This window comes from Coffea arabica, chromosome 2e (genome assembly GCF_036785885.1).
Source record: "Coffea arabica cultivar ET-39 chromosome 2e, Coffea Arabica ET-39 HiFi, whole genome shotgun sequence".
Taxonomy (NCBI): domain Eukaryota; kingdom Viridiplantae; phylum Streptophyta; class Magnoliopsida; order Gentianales; family Rubiaceae; genus Coffea; species Coffea arabica.
This window is the reverse complement of record NC_092313.1, coordinates 21,522,725-21,538,006: the sequence shown is the minus strand read 5'-3', so window position 1 is coordinate 21,538,006 and position 15,282 is coordinate 21,522,725. Positions and strand designations below refer to the sequence as shown.

The window sequence follows — 15,282 nt, the reverse complement described above, 5'->3', positions numbered from 1 at the left end:
GGCGACCCAGCAGCCTTCAGTCCAGTCCTTGATATAGATTTTTTTTCCCCGACATTTTTTCTGCTTCTTTTGCTCTATATGCATAGTTGATGTGAGTACCCATCCAAATTTAGAAGAGAAGCTTGTCCGAACTCATTTATGCTTTCACCCCTTTTATATTGTACTCCGGAAACTATACTTCGTTCATCCCTCAATCGATCCTCTGAACCAGTGCACTTTTTATTCAGGCCTTTAATCTGCAAATTTTAGATGCAAACGCGGAAGAAATTTGCTAAGAAAAACTTGTGGTCCGCTTATGGCTCATAAAGAAGATAATAACTGCTGCAGAAAATTTCAATCATGAGCTCTAGCAAAGTCCTCAGCCAAACGAAACTTGGCCATCTATGAACCTTTTGAAGCGGTTCTCATTCATACCAACTGTATACTGGAGGAAAGGTTACACAACAATTATTTACAAGCTTAGGGCGGCTGATGGAACCTCCAATTCTCCATCCAAGTCTACCCTCACCATCTCCCCTCCTTCCTGCAAGCCAATGTAAATCCCTATAATTAAACATTCTCCAGAAATATTTCAGCTACTAAAAATGTCTTTGAACTCTCTTATAAATCACTAGTGCAACATATGATGATCTGCAACAGTATATCAATTCTACTAATTTTCCTCATAAAGAAACCAGACAGAGTGTAAATGCCAAGCTTTTCCCCAACATAAAAGAACAGAGAGAGTTTACAATCATATTCAGGCATCATTAGGTTGATATGCAACTGCTCGTGCATTTTAACAGGGAACTAAACTTGGAGATGCGATTTAAACTTCAGTGAAAACCGGTAAAAGCCGACAACAGCTTAGCACAAACAGAGTTGGGAATTCCGCCAAAAGAAGGTAACAGAACCTACCTGTCCATCTCTCAATTCTGTTTCATAAGGAGAACGCTCCAACCCACCATTGCCATGAATAATTTTTGCTCCAAGGCCAGGTCTGTCCAGTGACCCTACTGCATCTTCATCAACCAAAACTAAATCAATCAGATTTCTCCCAGATCCACCATCAGGAATCTGCAGATGATGTATCAAAGATTAATAAACAATTGAAATTGACCTGCATGCCTTGCAGTAAAAACCGTGCATATTTGAGATGTGGACAAAGTACATGTTCAATGTAGCAATTCTGCAAATGCCATGTTGTAACCATTCTCGGCAATTTATGAGAAGATGGCCATAATCAATTTACTCAGCTTTGAAAAACAGAATGGCCAAAAACGAATCTAATCAAGCCTCAAAAGCAACATCAAAATCAAGAGACTGCAACTAACATACTTATCAACTATCCAGCTATACTTGCAACATATTTTTAGCCAAACTTTTTTCTCAATAGAACAAACTGTACTCTCAGTGCTGGGGTGTGGCTTTTGAAAAGGTATGATGATGATGTAGCAATCATGACAAACTTTCAGAAAAGGTCTACACTGAAATCAGATCACTAACATATACCTCAAACATGGCCTCTGTCTACACTGAAATCAGATCACTAACATATACCTCAAACATGGCCTCTGTCAAAATATTCTCAAGTATTGCTCTTAAGCCTCGTGCACCAGTTTTTTTTGCTATTGCTTTCTTTGCAACAAGTCTAAGTGCATTATCTTCAAAATGTAACTTGGCCTGCATTGTGAAAGTCAATTCAACAGAAGTGTAAAAAACAGACAAGGCAAACCCAGTTGCAAATAACTGTCATCACAAAAAAGAAGCGGCAGAAACTAAACTTCTCTGGCCACCTATAGTACAGGATCACAAGCTTACTTTATTCATGGCAAACATCCTTTTATATTGCTTGCAGAGGGCATTTTTCGGCTGAGTGAGAACCTACAGGACAAATTATGATGCCATTAGCAGAAGTTAAAATTCTCAAGCAAATCAAAAGAGCAGTATCATAAAAATCGCAAGTTCTTAACTCACTCGCTCCATCATTTTATATGGACAGTAGATATACCAAGATTGCACGTGTTATGGAACACTGGATGCACTGGATTCTTTTCCCAAGTATACCATTTTGACCATTTAAAACATGGTACACAAATGCATATTGAGGCCACTTCAGATTATATTTTGAGATTCGGATTGTGGATTTGAAGAAGAGAAGAGAAAACTGAACAAGTATTTAAGTTTGACCATAAATTGAAAGAGTTTGAATATTATTTTTAGCCAAAAGTCAAAAATATTTACGCAAGTATAGTTAGAAAAGAAGTATTGCAACTAAAAGGAAAGGATCAATGGGACAACCAAGTTTTTACTAGATTTTTAGTGCCGGAAAAAAATCCTGCAAACTAAATTTAAATTGACAAGATCGTTCCACACTAAAATATTATATTAAAAGAAACTGACAATGTCATTTACTTGGGTAGTTGATGCATGCTGGAAAGCAGCTGCCAGGGAAAGTATGGAGATCGTATATTGCATATGCTGGTTTCAGGACCGAAAAGGATGCCTCTATTTTTTTCTTTCCATAATTAAGCTATATGTTGGTTTTTCTTGCTTTAAATTCTAGAAACATAGATTTCGAGCTGGCACCCAAAGATCCATATGATATTTTTCTTTTCTTTCTAATTCATCAAAGTCCAGCTAGAGATTTCCAACCACGAGCAAGTATATTCAGACCTCAGGCACCTTAGAATTCAATCATTATACCACAATTTTTTAAACGAAAAAAAGAAAAAGAATAATATGACAAAAAAGAAATACTCACCTGAACAAGTTGGTCTTCATCTAGAGCAGACAGACTCACCAAAATAGGAAACCGCCCAACAAATTCAGGTATGAGCCCGTATGCGATTAGATCACCGCTCTCTACCTGGAAAATTACAGTGCAACTTCCAGTTTATCTCTTTAGGACGTTGCAGTGTGTGAAAAGGTAGCCAAGCTTAAGCTAAGGCATATAATGTACACTAATTTTATTATGAGAAGCTGTTGTCCTTGTATTTACGAATCATCAACCCTTACAGATTCTAGTAGTGAGGATGTCACTGCAGCATCAGTTAGACCAGCTTGCCTCATGTTAGCACGAACTGGTGCTCCAAAACCAATGGAAGAATCTTGTCGTCTGGAACATAAGAAATCTTATAGAAACCAAAACAGTAATTGTTATCTCTGAGACATACTTGGTCAGCCATGTCTACCTTTCTGAAATGGTCTTCTCCAAATCAACAAAGGCTCCACCACATATAAAAAGGATGTTTTTTGTATCTATCTGTAAATGCATTGAAATATAAGGGTGAAGCAATATATGTTAAGAAACTAATGATGAATTCAAGAGGCTCAAATTTTCTAGAATATGCAACAAATAAAAGCATACTCAGCATCCAAGTGGTATGTAAAATGTCACAAATCAGACAGGCATTTATAACGTTCCAATAATGTCCAATCAATTTAATGGCCATCACAAAATGAGAAACAATTTAAAGGTGCAACCCATGATTTATTATGTCCGTTCCAGAAAATAAAAACAGCAGCTAGTAAATCATTTTTTGTTTCTTTCAAGTAGATGACAATCTAAAATTTAAGTAGGAAAATGTGTATCACCGAGAGCAAACTCCAAAAACTGAATAAATTGTATTTCTGAAGCCAGAATATAAACTTAATAATGCAGAACCTTGTGAATTTTAGATACAGAGATGCAAAATTAAACAATAAGCCCTTATACCTGAATAGAGTCACCGTGTGGGTTCCTTCGAGCTCTATTATCAGGTACATTTACAATCTGAATAAAAACATTTCCTCAGTGAGATAATTCTCAGCAGCAAAACTTAAACAAAGATTGTGCTAACTTCTGAATTGTGCAACCAGAACAGGGTGCAACATTTTACACTGCACATAATTTATGGAAAGGCTACAATTAAAATAATCACTTTAGTCCATCTATTTCTAACTTGAACACAATTCCATACAGCAATTTAGTTCACAATAAATGTAAATGGCAAACAAGCTGGTCACGTAATCATAAAAGTCATTGCGGTCCATCGTTTAATTGATTATGTATGTACGTTAAACACAAAAAATAAGTGGTGAAATTAATTGCACTCTAAAGCTGTAAGGACATGTAACGCTCGCATAAGTCCAATTATTGAGGAATTTAAATTGTCTGTGTATTTTTTTTTTTTTTGGGATTATATGCATGCAACTGCTTCTTCCTTTAAAAGCAAAACTGTAGCACCATAATAGCATTATACCCCCTTTTCATGTCAGAAAGCAAGGAGGTTACAATGTTAGAGACAACAGCTAAATTTGTGATGTGTTAAGGGCATAAGAGACACCCAATCCAGAACAAAAGAATGTGAAGTGACAGCACTAGCCATAACATGCATGATACTGAAAAAAATTCAAAAGAAAGATCATAAAATTTTTTGGTGCATCAGGTCATTTACCAAAGCCATGCAATAAGTGTCTGTAGAACTCTAGAACATTCAAGCCTCTAAAAGAAGGTTATTTCCACAAGAAATTTCGTAAACATTTGACAAACCAAATCATTTGGTCAACTTAAATAGGCTCTGTTTACAAGTGAAACACTTACAGTTCCCTCCAGCATTTTCAGCAATGCTTGTTGAACACCCTCTCCAGATACATCTCTGCCGGCACTCAAATTCTCAGCCTGCACTGAAGTATCAATGAGAAGTTATCACAGATAAGGACTCAATTTTTGCCAACGAATAGGGAAACTAATGATTACTACACACATAAATAACAAGAATAATAAAATCAATAACAACAACAATAAAAATAATGATGATGATAATAACAGAAGTAATAATAGTAATAGTAATAATTGCTACACCTTTTTTGTCATCTTGTCCATTTCATCAATGTATACAATGCCTTTTTGAGCTGCTTCAACATTGAAGTCTGCAACCTACAATACCAGATGAGGCTTATTACTCAGTATCTAGGAAACGCAGAAAAACAATACAACTCTTGCAGAAAAAGAAATGTCAGACAAGTTACAAAGCACAATTACAAACGAACCGCTAAATGTTTAACCAACATATGATGAAAAACAGATCTTTTGTCAACAAAGTTGCCTATACTAATCCATACATTCCAGCAAAATGAAACAACGTGTATCACGATCCTGCAAGCACAGATCAGTTTTGATAATTAAACTATACTATGAAACTGTACTACCCAGCCAACCTAGAGAAAAAGGGACAGTGAAACTTTTATGAAAAGCTACCACTTCACCTGCATGAAAATTTATAGATAATGATTTTCCCGTTATTTATGTCCTACAATGAGAATCTAATTTATAGGCAAAAACTTTGATCTAACACTTGTCATGTTATCAAGCACTTCCTCTTTTGAATCCATTATGACTACTGGGGGCAATTTGTCCCATATTCCCATCTTTAGCAACCAATTCCCTCCAGGCACAAAATGAACAAGAGTCAGCCTCAACTATCTTGGTGATGGAGTTACCATAATGCACAACCTTGTGAAGCCAATCACACTTCAACTCCATATTAGCATCTTCAATATTCCTTAAAAGAAACAAAAGTAATTTGACTATCCAACAGAAAAAGGCAATTCAAAAGCTCTATTTACAACCCAAATAATTATGCTATCCAACAGAAGAAGTGTTGAACACCATGAGATAAAATATTTCAAAATCTTGTCCAGAAAACCTTAGCCTGTATACATAAACTTGTAAATCTCACATGAATTCAAGGAATACCCTATATAAAAACAACAGAAGGAACCAAAAATTACAATATATTTTGATCCCAGCAATTACTTACACTCGTCTAATAGGAATGTTCTATGTTCTCAAGCACTTATAGTGAAGGAACATGAATACCAAGCTTGACATTATAGAGTATCAACCAACAAAAGTACACAACAAAAGAAGGCGGCAGAAGAGGAGCAAAAGGGAAAGAAACAAACTTTTTTAAATGAAAACAATCTTGAATCATATTATCTGATACTTTATCACATTGTGTCCAGTTAATATTTACTTTTTTACTGATAAATGAGAAGTGAACTGAAAAACAAAGGGCCAAAAACAATCAAATGTCATCCACTATAGTTAACATCACTCTTTTTAGATGATACATAGGCTCCAGTTCAAGGACTTTCTAGGTGATTTTAAAATTCCTGTCGTCAGTGCAATTAACGAGTTTTCAATGAACTTTCTGTTTTGTCCTCAAAAGAGACAGCAAATTACTGCTACTGCAGAATTGAATGTGCACTGCAGCCATAACATATCTCCAGAGTTATTTTTCCTTTTTCTCTAATTGAATTACATTTTAATCCATGTACTATCATTTTCAGTCTATCAACCATAATCTTATAAGCATACCATGAGTAGTTTATACAAAATGGATTCCACATCTTCTCCAACATAACCTGCCTGAAGAGAAACAGATTAAGGTTAGATCATGACAACAAATCCTAAAATATAATCAAGCATGTAAAAAGTATTTAAACAAATATTTTAAAAAAAATCACAGCTACAAGGATAAAATGGAATCAAATTTGGGCTCAGTTCCTAAATGTCAACCTCTTGAAAAATGGTGCAGAGAAATTAAAATTAAAACAGCTGAAGAAAGCTTCTTTTTTTTCTTTGGGTGAGTTGAAGAAAGCTTTTGACGACTGGAACTTCCGAAAGAAAATGAATGCCTTGAGAAATTTTTGTTTGTGTGTCTTGCATAATGTCAAGTGCTTCACCAGTTGATAGGAATAGTCATTGGTCATAAAAAGGTCCATTAATACAGCTCAGGAGAAATCCTTTACCTACATTTCTTCAGTTCTTGCAGGACTATGAACATAAAAGCCAACCTGCTCTTCTTTCATGTAAAATATGGTTATCCTATATCTCACTCTTGAATGCAAAAGGGACTTATTGGGAAGAACAAAACCAACTACACAGACTGACATGCCATGTGTCAGACGTAACCAGATACTGAAGTATTGAAGACATTCTTCCGATATTCATCCAACCATTTATCTATAAAAATTTGATATGACCCTTTATAACTAATATAGATACCTAACCACAAACATAAACCTCCTCCCCCCAGTGATCACTTAGTGGAACTAGAAAGTTTATCAAGTTGAACCAAAAAATTGATATTAAGGGCGTGTTCAATTGTAGAACGGCATCATTATAACTGTCAATTCCCTCTATTAGGTCATTCATGCTTTGTACTGTTTCTGTCAGACAATTTTCACCATTCTCAATGTGCCAGCATCATCTGTCTGGGAGTTTTTACTTATGCAATCATTTCAGAATTGCCTTAACACCCACTACATGGGAACACCACTGCCACTGCAAAGAACATCAGTTGACATGCCAAGGGGCAAACAAAGGTTGCACATGAGACCAACCTAGTGAAGCAAATGGCTGACTAAATTGGCTGGTATTGGTCTTTTGAATATACAGAAAGATGAAGGAGAACACTACAAGCACCCTAAGTCCTCTACCTTACTATTACATGACATTCAATAACTCTCCATCACACATGTAGGGTAACAAAGACAGCTTGAAAAATTAAAAGGTCTCTCAATGATCTGATACAAGATGACACATCAATCAGTTCTTTGATTCACTCTTGAACATTTAAAGAGTGCTATGCATTAAATGGATTCAGTTGACCATGCAAATCAAATTCACAAAGAAATTTCATAATAAGGCTTAATTGTTTCGCAGAGATAACATTTCTGGAATCAATGCATCAGTCTACAAGTATATTCATAAAAAATTATACTGTTTTAGATATTCTTTCCCAAAAGAGCATTTTGAAACATCTATTTCCTCCCCTTCTGCTCCAGTTTACCAAACTGTCGTGCATCTATGACAACATACATACACAAATGAGAGTCCACTTAGGATATATTACGTATCTCTTTGTAAAGAATTCTAAAAGTAAATAATTGCATATACGTATTAAAAAAAATAGAATCAGAAAGGCACCAATGCTGATAACTGCCTATATCATTCCTATGACAGGCAAGGAATGATAGATAAATATTGGAAAAGAAAGGGTATGGTCCCAAATTATCCCAAATTATCTCAAACCTGCCTGAGTCAGTGTTGTTGCATCTGCAATGACAAAAGGCACATTTACAACACGAGCCAACGTCTTTGCAAGTAAAGTCTTCCCTGTCCTTTCAATCAAGATGGAATGCCCATATTAGAAAGGTTAGGATGTGCCCATAACTAATTTTCAGAGTTGAAAATAAAAAATGAATAGTCTTGTTGGAGAAGAATATCGATCCTATATTGCAGCTTATGCAGGGTTAAAACAAAAATTTGGAAGACCAAAGGCCACACCTGAGCCTGTTGGGCCCATCATTAACACATTGCTCTTCTCCAGCTCCACATCATCAGCATCAAAATCTCCAATCTTACCATCGGTACTCCTGTATTCCGCACCTGACCTGATGACAAATTCAATGTCAACTGATGATAATGCAGATCATGTTTTGAAGTTGGGACCAAAATAAACTCTATCAGCACAAGTCACTATATGATTATGATAATTGAAAGAGATGGAATGTGAAATTGCAGGCTACCTTCTGTTCCATTTATTCTGGTGCAAGTTGTTTTTCTTTTATTATGTTGTGATTAAAGAATATAGATGTGTCTATCGATTAATCATGTATTTGAAACAAAAAAAAAAAGAAGCCAAACATGAAGAACAGCAAATACGTTTACCCTGGTGCAAGCAGTTTCTCTTTTATTACATCATGATTAAAGAATATAGAAGCATCTCTCGATTAACCATTTATTTGATGGAAAGAAGCCAAAGATGAAAAGCAGCCATAGAGAACTTAATATTTATCAACAGATGGTGCTATATGAATAAAGCATAAGTGTAAACTCAAAAATAAGAAACATGGAAAAGCCAATGATCCATTTATGCTCTTATCCATCCCTCGTAACATGGTAATACAAGCATTAAGTTGAAACCACAGTAGCAATCATTATAATGGTATTGAGATAGCACAAAATCTAGATGCAAGGATAATTTAAAGAATGACTAAAACTCACATGTGGATTTCAACAGCCATGCACCACCAAAAAGACAACGCATGTTTCAGTTTCTGATTTTGAAATAAAACCACTAGTTGGTCTAATTTTTTGCTTTTTGCAAGTACTTCAGTCAAGGAACCCAATGAAGGTGATAATTCAAAAATCGTGCTGATTAATTGCATATCCAGGACGCGCAATTCCATTAAGTAGCAAGTTCAATGAAACTTCAAAAAGACCCAAAAGGACTCACTCTCCGTGCAAGGAAGCATGATAGATTCTTTTGTAGTGGTTGTAAACAGCAACAGATAGCACCTGTCCATCAGGAAAAAGAAAAAATTCACTGGCACGTTCAAAATCATAAACTGGTGCAAAAGCTTCATGGTTTCATTCAACGGGATTTCAGTTCAGACATATCAAACCTACATAGAAGAACACTTGTGCAACTGCATTCTAAATCAATCATTCATGGGCTTTCTTTTGGTAAGTAAACTAAACGTACAATTGATCAATAACTAAAATTGAATCAAACATACTAACACTTCACGTAAACTCATATTTCACCAAAACTTAGTGCTTAAAACCCATAATTTTTTGAATCATTATTGTCCATTTAAGCGACTGTACTAGTATAGTACACAACAAAACCTTAAAAGTTTCGACAACTCAAAACTTAATAAAAGGCTTACTCCATCCCATCCAAACCCATCCCAAGCAGCCAATAACCAGTTTCTTAAAACCACCCACTATTCTTCTTCCTCTAATAGTTGCATTACCATTCAGACATAAGAGATAACAAAAGTAGAAAGAATCACCAAATTGAAAAACAAAATTGCAAACCTTTTTAGCTCTCTCTTGTCCAACAACAAAGTCATCAAGCCCTCTAGATATCTCCTTCGGAGTCGGCAACTCCTTGCCCAAATTAGCCCCTTCAAATTCCCCTCCTCCACTCCCCACCTCCACCCATGCGGGCCCCACAGCTTTCTCCTCCACATCTCCACCGCTGTTACAACTCCCCTCCTTCACATTGTTACTACTAGCACTACTCCCGCCACTATAGTTCCTCAGCTTCTCCCAAATCTTCTTCCCGTTCTCTCCTCCTCTTCCTCCAGTGCCACCACTTTCACTATTCCCCTCCATATCCACCTTCCCTCCTTTAAGCCTCCCAAGCTCAATAAAACTCCCCTGCAACGGTTCCAACTTAAACGGCCTAAAATAAAACGCCGTACGGCAGTTGGGGCACAAGTTCACCGCCTGGTAAACTCCGGGCTCGCTCCGAGAAATGGATAACGGGCGATTGGAGAACAGAACACTCATGAGCTTCGAGCAGCGCGGACAGTTCACTTCCGCTTTAATATGATCGTAATTATCCGAACTCCCGTGCCATTTGTGACGTTCTTGGATATGGCTAACAAACCCTAGGGGGTTCAGGTGGGGTCGGGGCTGGGGACTGGGGAAGTATTCGGAGATTTTGCTGAGGCTTTTACGAGGGGAAGAGTGGAATTTGGAGGATGAAAGGGAGAGTGTGGTAATCTTTGGGGCGAGGGAACGGAGCTTGGTTTTGTACCGGAATATGCCGGACATCTTCCCGTCTTCGGAGTCCAATAGTTGGAGTTTCAGAGCATATTACTGGCCGGGGAACTGACAAAGTGATGACACAAATACTAATAGGAGGCGGTGCGAAATGCGGCGGTGTTTTCGAGTCAGCGAATGGATTTCCACCATCCGCTAGCCACTAAGGGGTGCTCTCAGTCTCAGCTGCTGAATTCGATTAAAATAAGGCTGACTCAATGATCGAGTGGAGCTCGAGTTTTAGCTCCGTTTGACGAAGAACGTTTTTTTTTTTTTCATGTTTTTATTAGACAAAATTTTTATTTTGATAGAAATATTTAGTAGAAACTAGAAAGTCAAGTTTAAAACCAAAAGCTTGCCATTGCCTTGCATTTTTTGAAATATTATTTCTCGTAAAATGAAATAAGGTAATAGTTGTATAAATCAAAAGCTTAATCTGTTCCAACATTTTTGTTTTGGCTAAACTTGCCAACTCGGGTTTTTCTAAAAAGGAAAATTATTTAAAACGCTTTTTATGTTTCGTTAAGTGAATTTTTCGTCCTTTATTTTTAAAATAATAACTTTATATCTCTAATCAAATCAAGTCCAAATCTAGGTTTTCGACTATTCTTTAGTATGAAATCACAACGTGATTCACATACAATCACTTTTTATATATAAAAGTTAAATTTCACCTTTTCGAAGGCGAAAAATAAATATAAATTAGGTTTGATCGAACGTTTTTTAGATTACAAAAAAAAGATATGGTTCGAATTATATCTTGTTCTTTACTTGTTTAGAGACAAAATTAAATATGAATTGGACTTTTGTGCCACTAAAAAATAATCATTTGTGGGTTACATAATGAATTTAAAGTAAAAAGTTATTGAAAATGTAAGTTAAAATCAAAATTTACCGATTTGACTTCATTATAAACATAAAATTACAATTTTATTATAATAGTGAATGACAAAAGAATTCATTTAGGGTCCGTTTGTTTCGGGTGAAAATGTTTTCCAGGAAAATATTTTCCTAATTTCCCGTGTTTGGTTGCACAAAAGTTACTGAAAACATTTTCCTATATAAAATATTTTCACTCATCTTATGGAAAACAACTTCCCTTCCAAACTTACTGAAGTTATTTTCCGAAATGCATGCATCCCGCCTGTAGTATGTTTCAAACTTATTGAAAACATCTTGTAGTATGTTCTTTTTTTTTTTTAGTGTAAACAGGAGGATTCGAACCCAAGACCTCTTCCTTACACTCCCTCCCCCGTACCACCCAACCCAACCCAACCCCCCCTAGTATATTCAAAATAAAAAAAAAATCTCATCCTGCTCATCCTATGCTAGTAATTAATTATGTATAATAGGGACATTCTTTTTTAGAGAAACTTTCAGCAGTGAGAGTGCAAGATATATGTCACAATAAGCATTGCATGTGATTGATATTTGACACTAAATGGCCAGCAATTTGTTTATTGCTTAAAGAAATATTTTTTATTCATATATACATTTTTCCAAGATTTTTTAAAATTAAACAGTGAGATAAATTTTCTTATTTTGCATGGGAAGAAGTATGTAGTTATAATGTGTAGAAAGTAAAGATAGAGATAAAAGTGAAAATATTTCAAAAGTTAAACAAACACCAAAAAAATGAAGTAAGAAAATATTTTCAATAAGCTAACCAAACACCTGAAAATGATGAAAGGAAAATGATTTTCATGGAAAATCACTTCCACGGAAAATATTTTCCTAAGGAAAACATTTTACTTCCAACCAAACAGACCCTTAAAGGAACACTTTTTCCTCTCCAAAATATTTTGGTTGCCAGCATGTCAAGAAACTCGTAATCCATGATCATAGTCTTCATAGAATGTGCTTTTGTTGCCAAAAAGCAGAAGAAAGCTAATTGCATCGTCCTAGTTGTGACAGTGGGCCTGCTCTGATCCATCCGTCATTCAACAGCCCAATTAAAAGTAAAATGGCTTTATCCAATGCCTGAAATTACAACAGTTGAAGGTCAGGCGTGCTAAGGGTTGAGGTCAGGAAAAAGGAACTTGTTAGAAATTTCAGTTTTGTGCCTCTATATTTTGATATTCCTATTAGCCTATTACTTTTTTTTTTTTTTTTGTCAATACAGGAGGTATTCGGGTCGATCCTTATAGGGCCCCGATTAATCCTTACTGCGGTCCGGGAGAGGAGGCCCCACTCCACACCGAACAAGTCAACAACTAGACTCAAATCTTGACCGAAGTCAGGTAGATTGCCATACTTTAAAGAGGGGGAGCGAACCATCCGAGCTACCTGCGGGGGGTATTAGCCTATTACTTATTAACTGAAATTGACTCTTTTGTCATCTCAAACTTGTACAACTGCTGCAAACTTAAAATTTGATAACCATGATTCAGTTGCCACTGTATAATACAGTTTCAAAGACATAAGAATATTTCTTTTCAAATTCGAATCTGGGTTCTGCTTCACTTTTGCACAAAGATGTCAACTACAATTAGTTGAAAACCAATTTCAAAACAAAAAGCCTGCCGTTTTTTAAATTTTTTTTTTTTTTAAAGCTTAAGGGGTTTTACCAAGCACACAGAGCGTTACTATTTCTTATTCATTTGCTTATTTTATTTAACTTATGACATGGTAAAAGTATAAATGAAAAACATACATTGACCACATTTGTTGAGGCAAACTAGGACATTTTTTATGCAATGGATATCTTAAAAAAACTTAATTAAAGAAAACCTAACTTGTAGGTTTTTTAGAACACTTAATATTTTTTCCTTCTCCTTTTTTTTATGCCAAAAAAAAAAATCCATGCTCGAATCATACTACTGATGTGAGGACAGTATTGATGGACGATCCCAATAAGCAATCCATTATCTCAGGAATATATTTTAACCGGTAGTGATGATCGGAACTGAACTCACTCAAACCTATTTTTCTTCTTATATCGTTTATGGACAAATTACAGCATCGTCTCAGTACCAAACGCCAATTGTTATTCGGCAATGCATAATTGTCGCACATGGTTAGGTGCATTGCGATTTCACCAAGACAAATGCTAGGATGATTAAATCTAATGGAAACGACTTATGTTCGATGACTTGCATCCCTAGCTGACAACGGAAACGTAATAAAATGCAAACCTAGCAAATACAATAATATAAAGGATATTTGGACGTAGCTGTCGGGAAGAAAAAGATAATATGAAAGCGAGAAAGGGATTTTTAGCAGACCGGGTGAGACGGAGGCAAGAGGCCAACGCAGCATGAAAATGGCACTTTGATTCTTAAGGTTGGCTACTCAACCAAATATACGGCTTGAAGTTTGAACCTTCTAAATTCTACGCTCCGTAACATTTGTATTAAAGTCGAGGTGCATAAATCCAAGGTTATTTTCTGTCTGGTATCTCAACTGCCAGCGACCAACTTAGTCCGGTTCCCCCTCTATTTTGCATATGCTTTTTCTTGGGATTTCTTGACAGCAACGGTTCGATTTGGTCTTTCTATTTAAACATTCACGACTTTGTCAGATAAAATCTCAACATTTTTTAAAGAATCTCTATGATAATTTAACTAAGGGCAAAAAACATCAGCGGCCATTAAACTATTGGTCAGATCATGTTTTGGCCATCAAATTATTTTTCGTCAATAATTGACCACCAAACAACTTAATCAGTAAACACGCGGCCATTCGATCGATAATTGCTATTAATATATGAAATTAGCACTACACGTGGCAAAGTAAGGGGCAATTTTGTCCAGCAACTATGTGTTGCCCCCGCAGCTACAAACTCCTCAAAACCGTGGAGTTGCCACTGACCACAAACTCCTCCAGGTCACAACTCCCCCATTCTCCTCAACCGTGGAGCACAAGGCCATCTCCACGACCAAAATGGCCCCAGACTCACCTCCGGGGTCCCTGAGCGTAGCCTGCTCGGCGGGCATGGTGAACTGATCATTCTCGAGCTTTCTCAAAACTGTGGAGGAATCAATTGTGGTAAAGGGCACCCTCTCGAGCAAGCAAATAGCGACCATGGACCTGACAAGGGAAAAGGGCCCAACGGCGTCATCGATGAGAAACTTGTCGGCGTCGGAGTTAGGGACCTGAGAGAGAGTTGGAATGCGAGGGGACAATTTGGAAGGTTGAGGTTGTTAGGGTTGGGAAGGGGAGAAAAGGGAAGGGAGTTGAAGGAAGAGATAGCTTTGAGAGAGAGGTTGCGAGAGGAGACGAGGTCAGGGACTAAGTTTTGGAGAGAGGCGATGAGGTGTAGCTGAGCATTGTGTAAGGCCTCCACACAGGATTCTAGCTGCTGTCGGACCTGTTTGACGGCAGTCATGGAGTCCTTGCTGCTGCCTTCAGATGGCGTCTCCATGTTATGTTTTTCCTTTTCTCTTTTCTTTCTTCCAATCCTAAGGTGAAATTGCAGTAATATGGAGATTGGGCTTAATTAAGGCGTTTGTGGCAGCTCCTGCGTAGTTGGTGGACAAAATTGCCCCTGTGCTTTGCCACGTGTGGTGTTAATTTCACATATTAATAGCAATTATCGATCAAATGGTCACGTGTTTACTGATTAAGTTGTTTGGTGGTCAATTATTGACGAAAAATAGTTTGATGGTCAAAACATGATCTGACCAATAGTTTAATGGCCGCTGAGGTTTTTTGCCCTTTAACTAATGTCCATGCTAGCTAAATAAGGTCCTAAA

General features: G+C 36.7%; 1 protein-coding gene across 3 annotated transcripts; it reads right to left on the bottom strand.

The window, feature by feature from the left end:
* Window positions 1–267: 267 nt before the first annotated feature.
* On the bottom strand, window positions 268–10,859 carry LOC113729009 (CLP protease regulatory subunit CLPX2, mitochondrial-like). Of its 3 annotated transcripts, XM_072079925.1 has the most exons (15): window positions 9,857–10,856; window positions 9,270–9,331; window positions 8,318–8,424; window positions 8,063–8,146; window positions 6,344–6,390; window positions 4,826–4,900; window positions 4,565–4,642; window positions 3,698–3,754; window positions 3,174–3,244; window positions 2,998–3,097; window positions 2,744–2,848; window positions 1,801–1,863; window positions 1,540–1,662; window positions 898–1,056; window positions 268–523 (listed from the first exon to the last, which is right to left on the bottom strand). In XM_072079925.1, the coding sequence occupies exons 1-15, from the start codon at window positions 10,598–10,600 to the stop codon at window positions 452–454; spliced, it is 1,947 nt and encodes a 648-aa protein (XP_071936026.1). In that variant the 5' UTR covers window positions 10,601–10,856; the 3' UTR covers window positions 268–451. The 3 variants fall into 3 exon arrangements, with proteins under 3 accessions (XP_071936026.1, XP_071936027.1, XP_071936029.1); XM_072079926.1 differs by lacking the exon at window positions 1,540–1,662 and having other exon boundaries at window positions 9,857–10,858; XM_072079928.1 differs by lacking the exon at window positions 268–523 and having other exon boundaries at window positions 897–1,056; window positions 1,492–1,662; window positions 9,857–10,859.
* Between the last annotated feature and the right edge of the window lie 4,423 nt (window positions 10,860–15,282).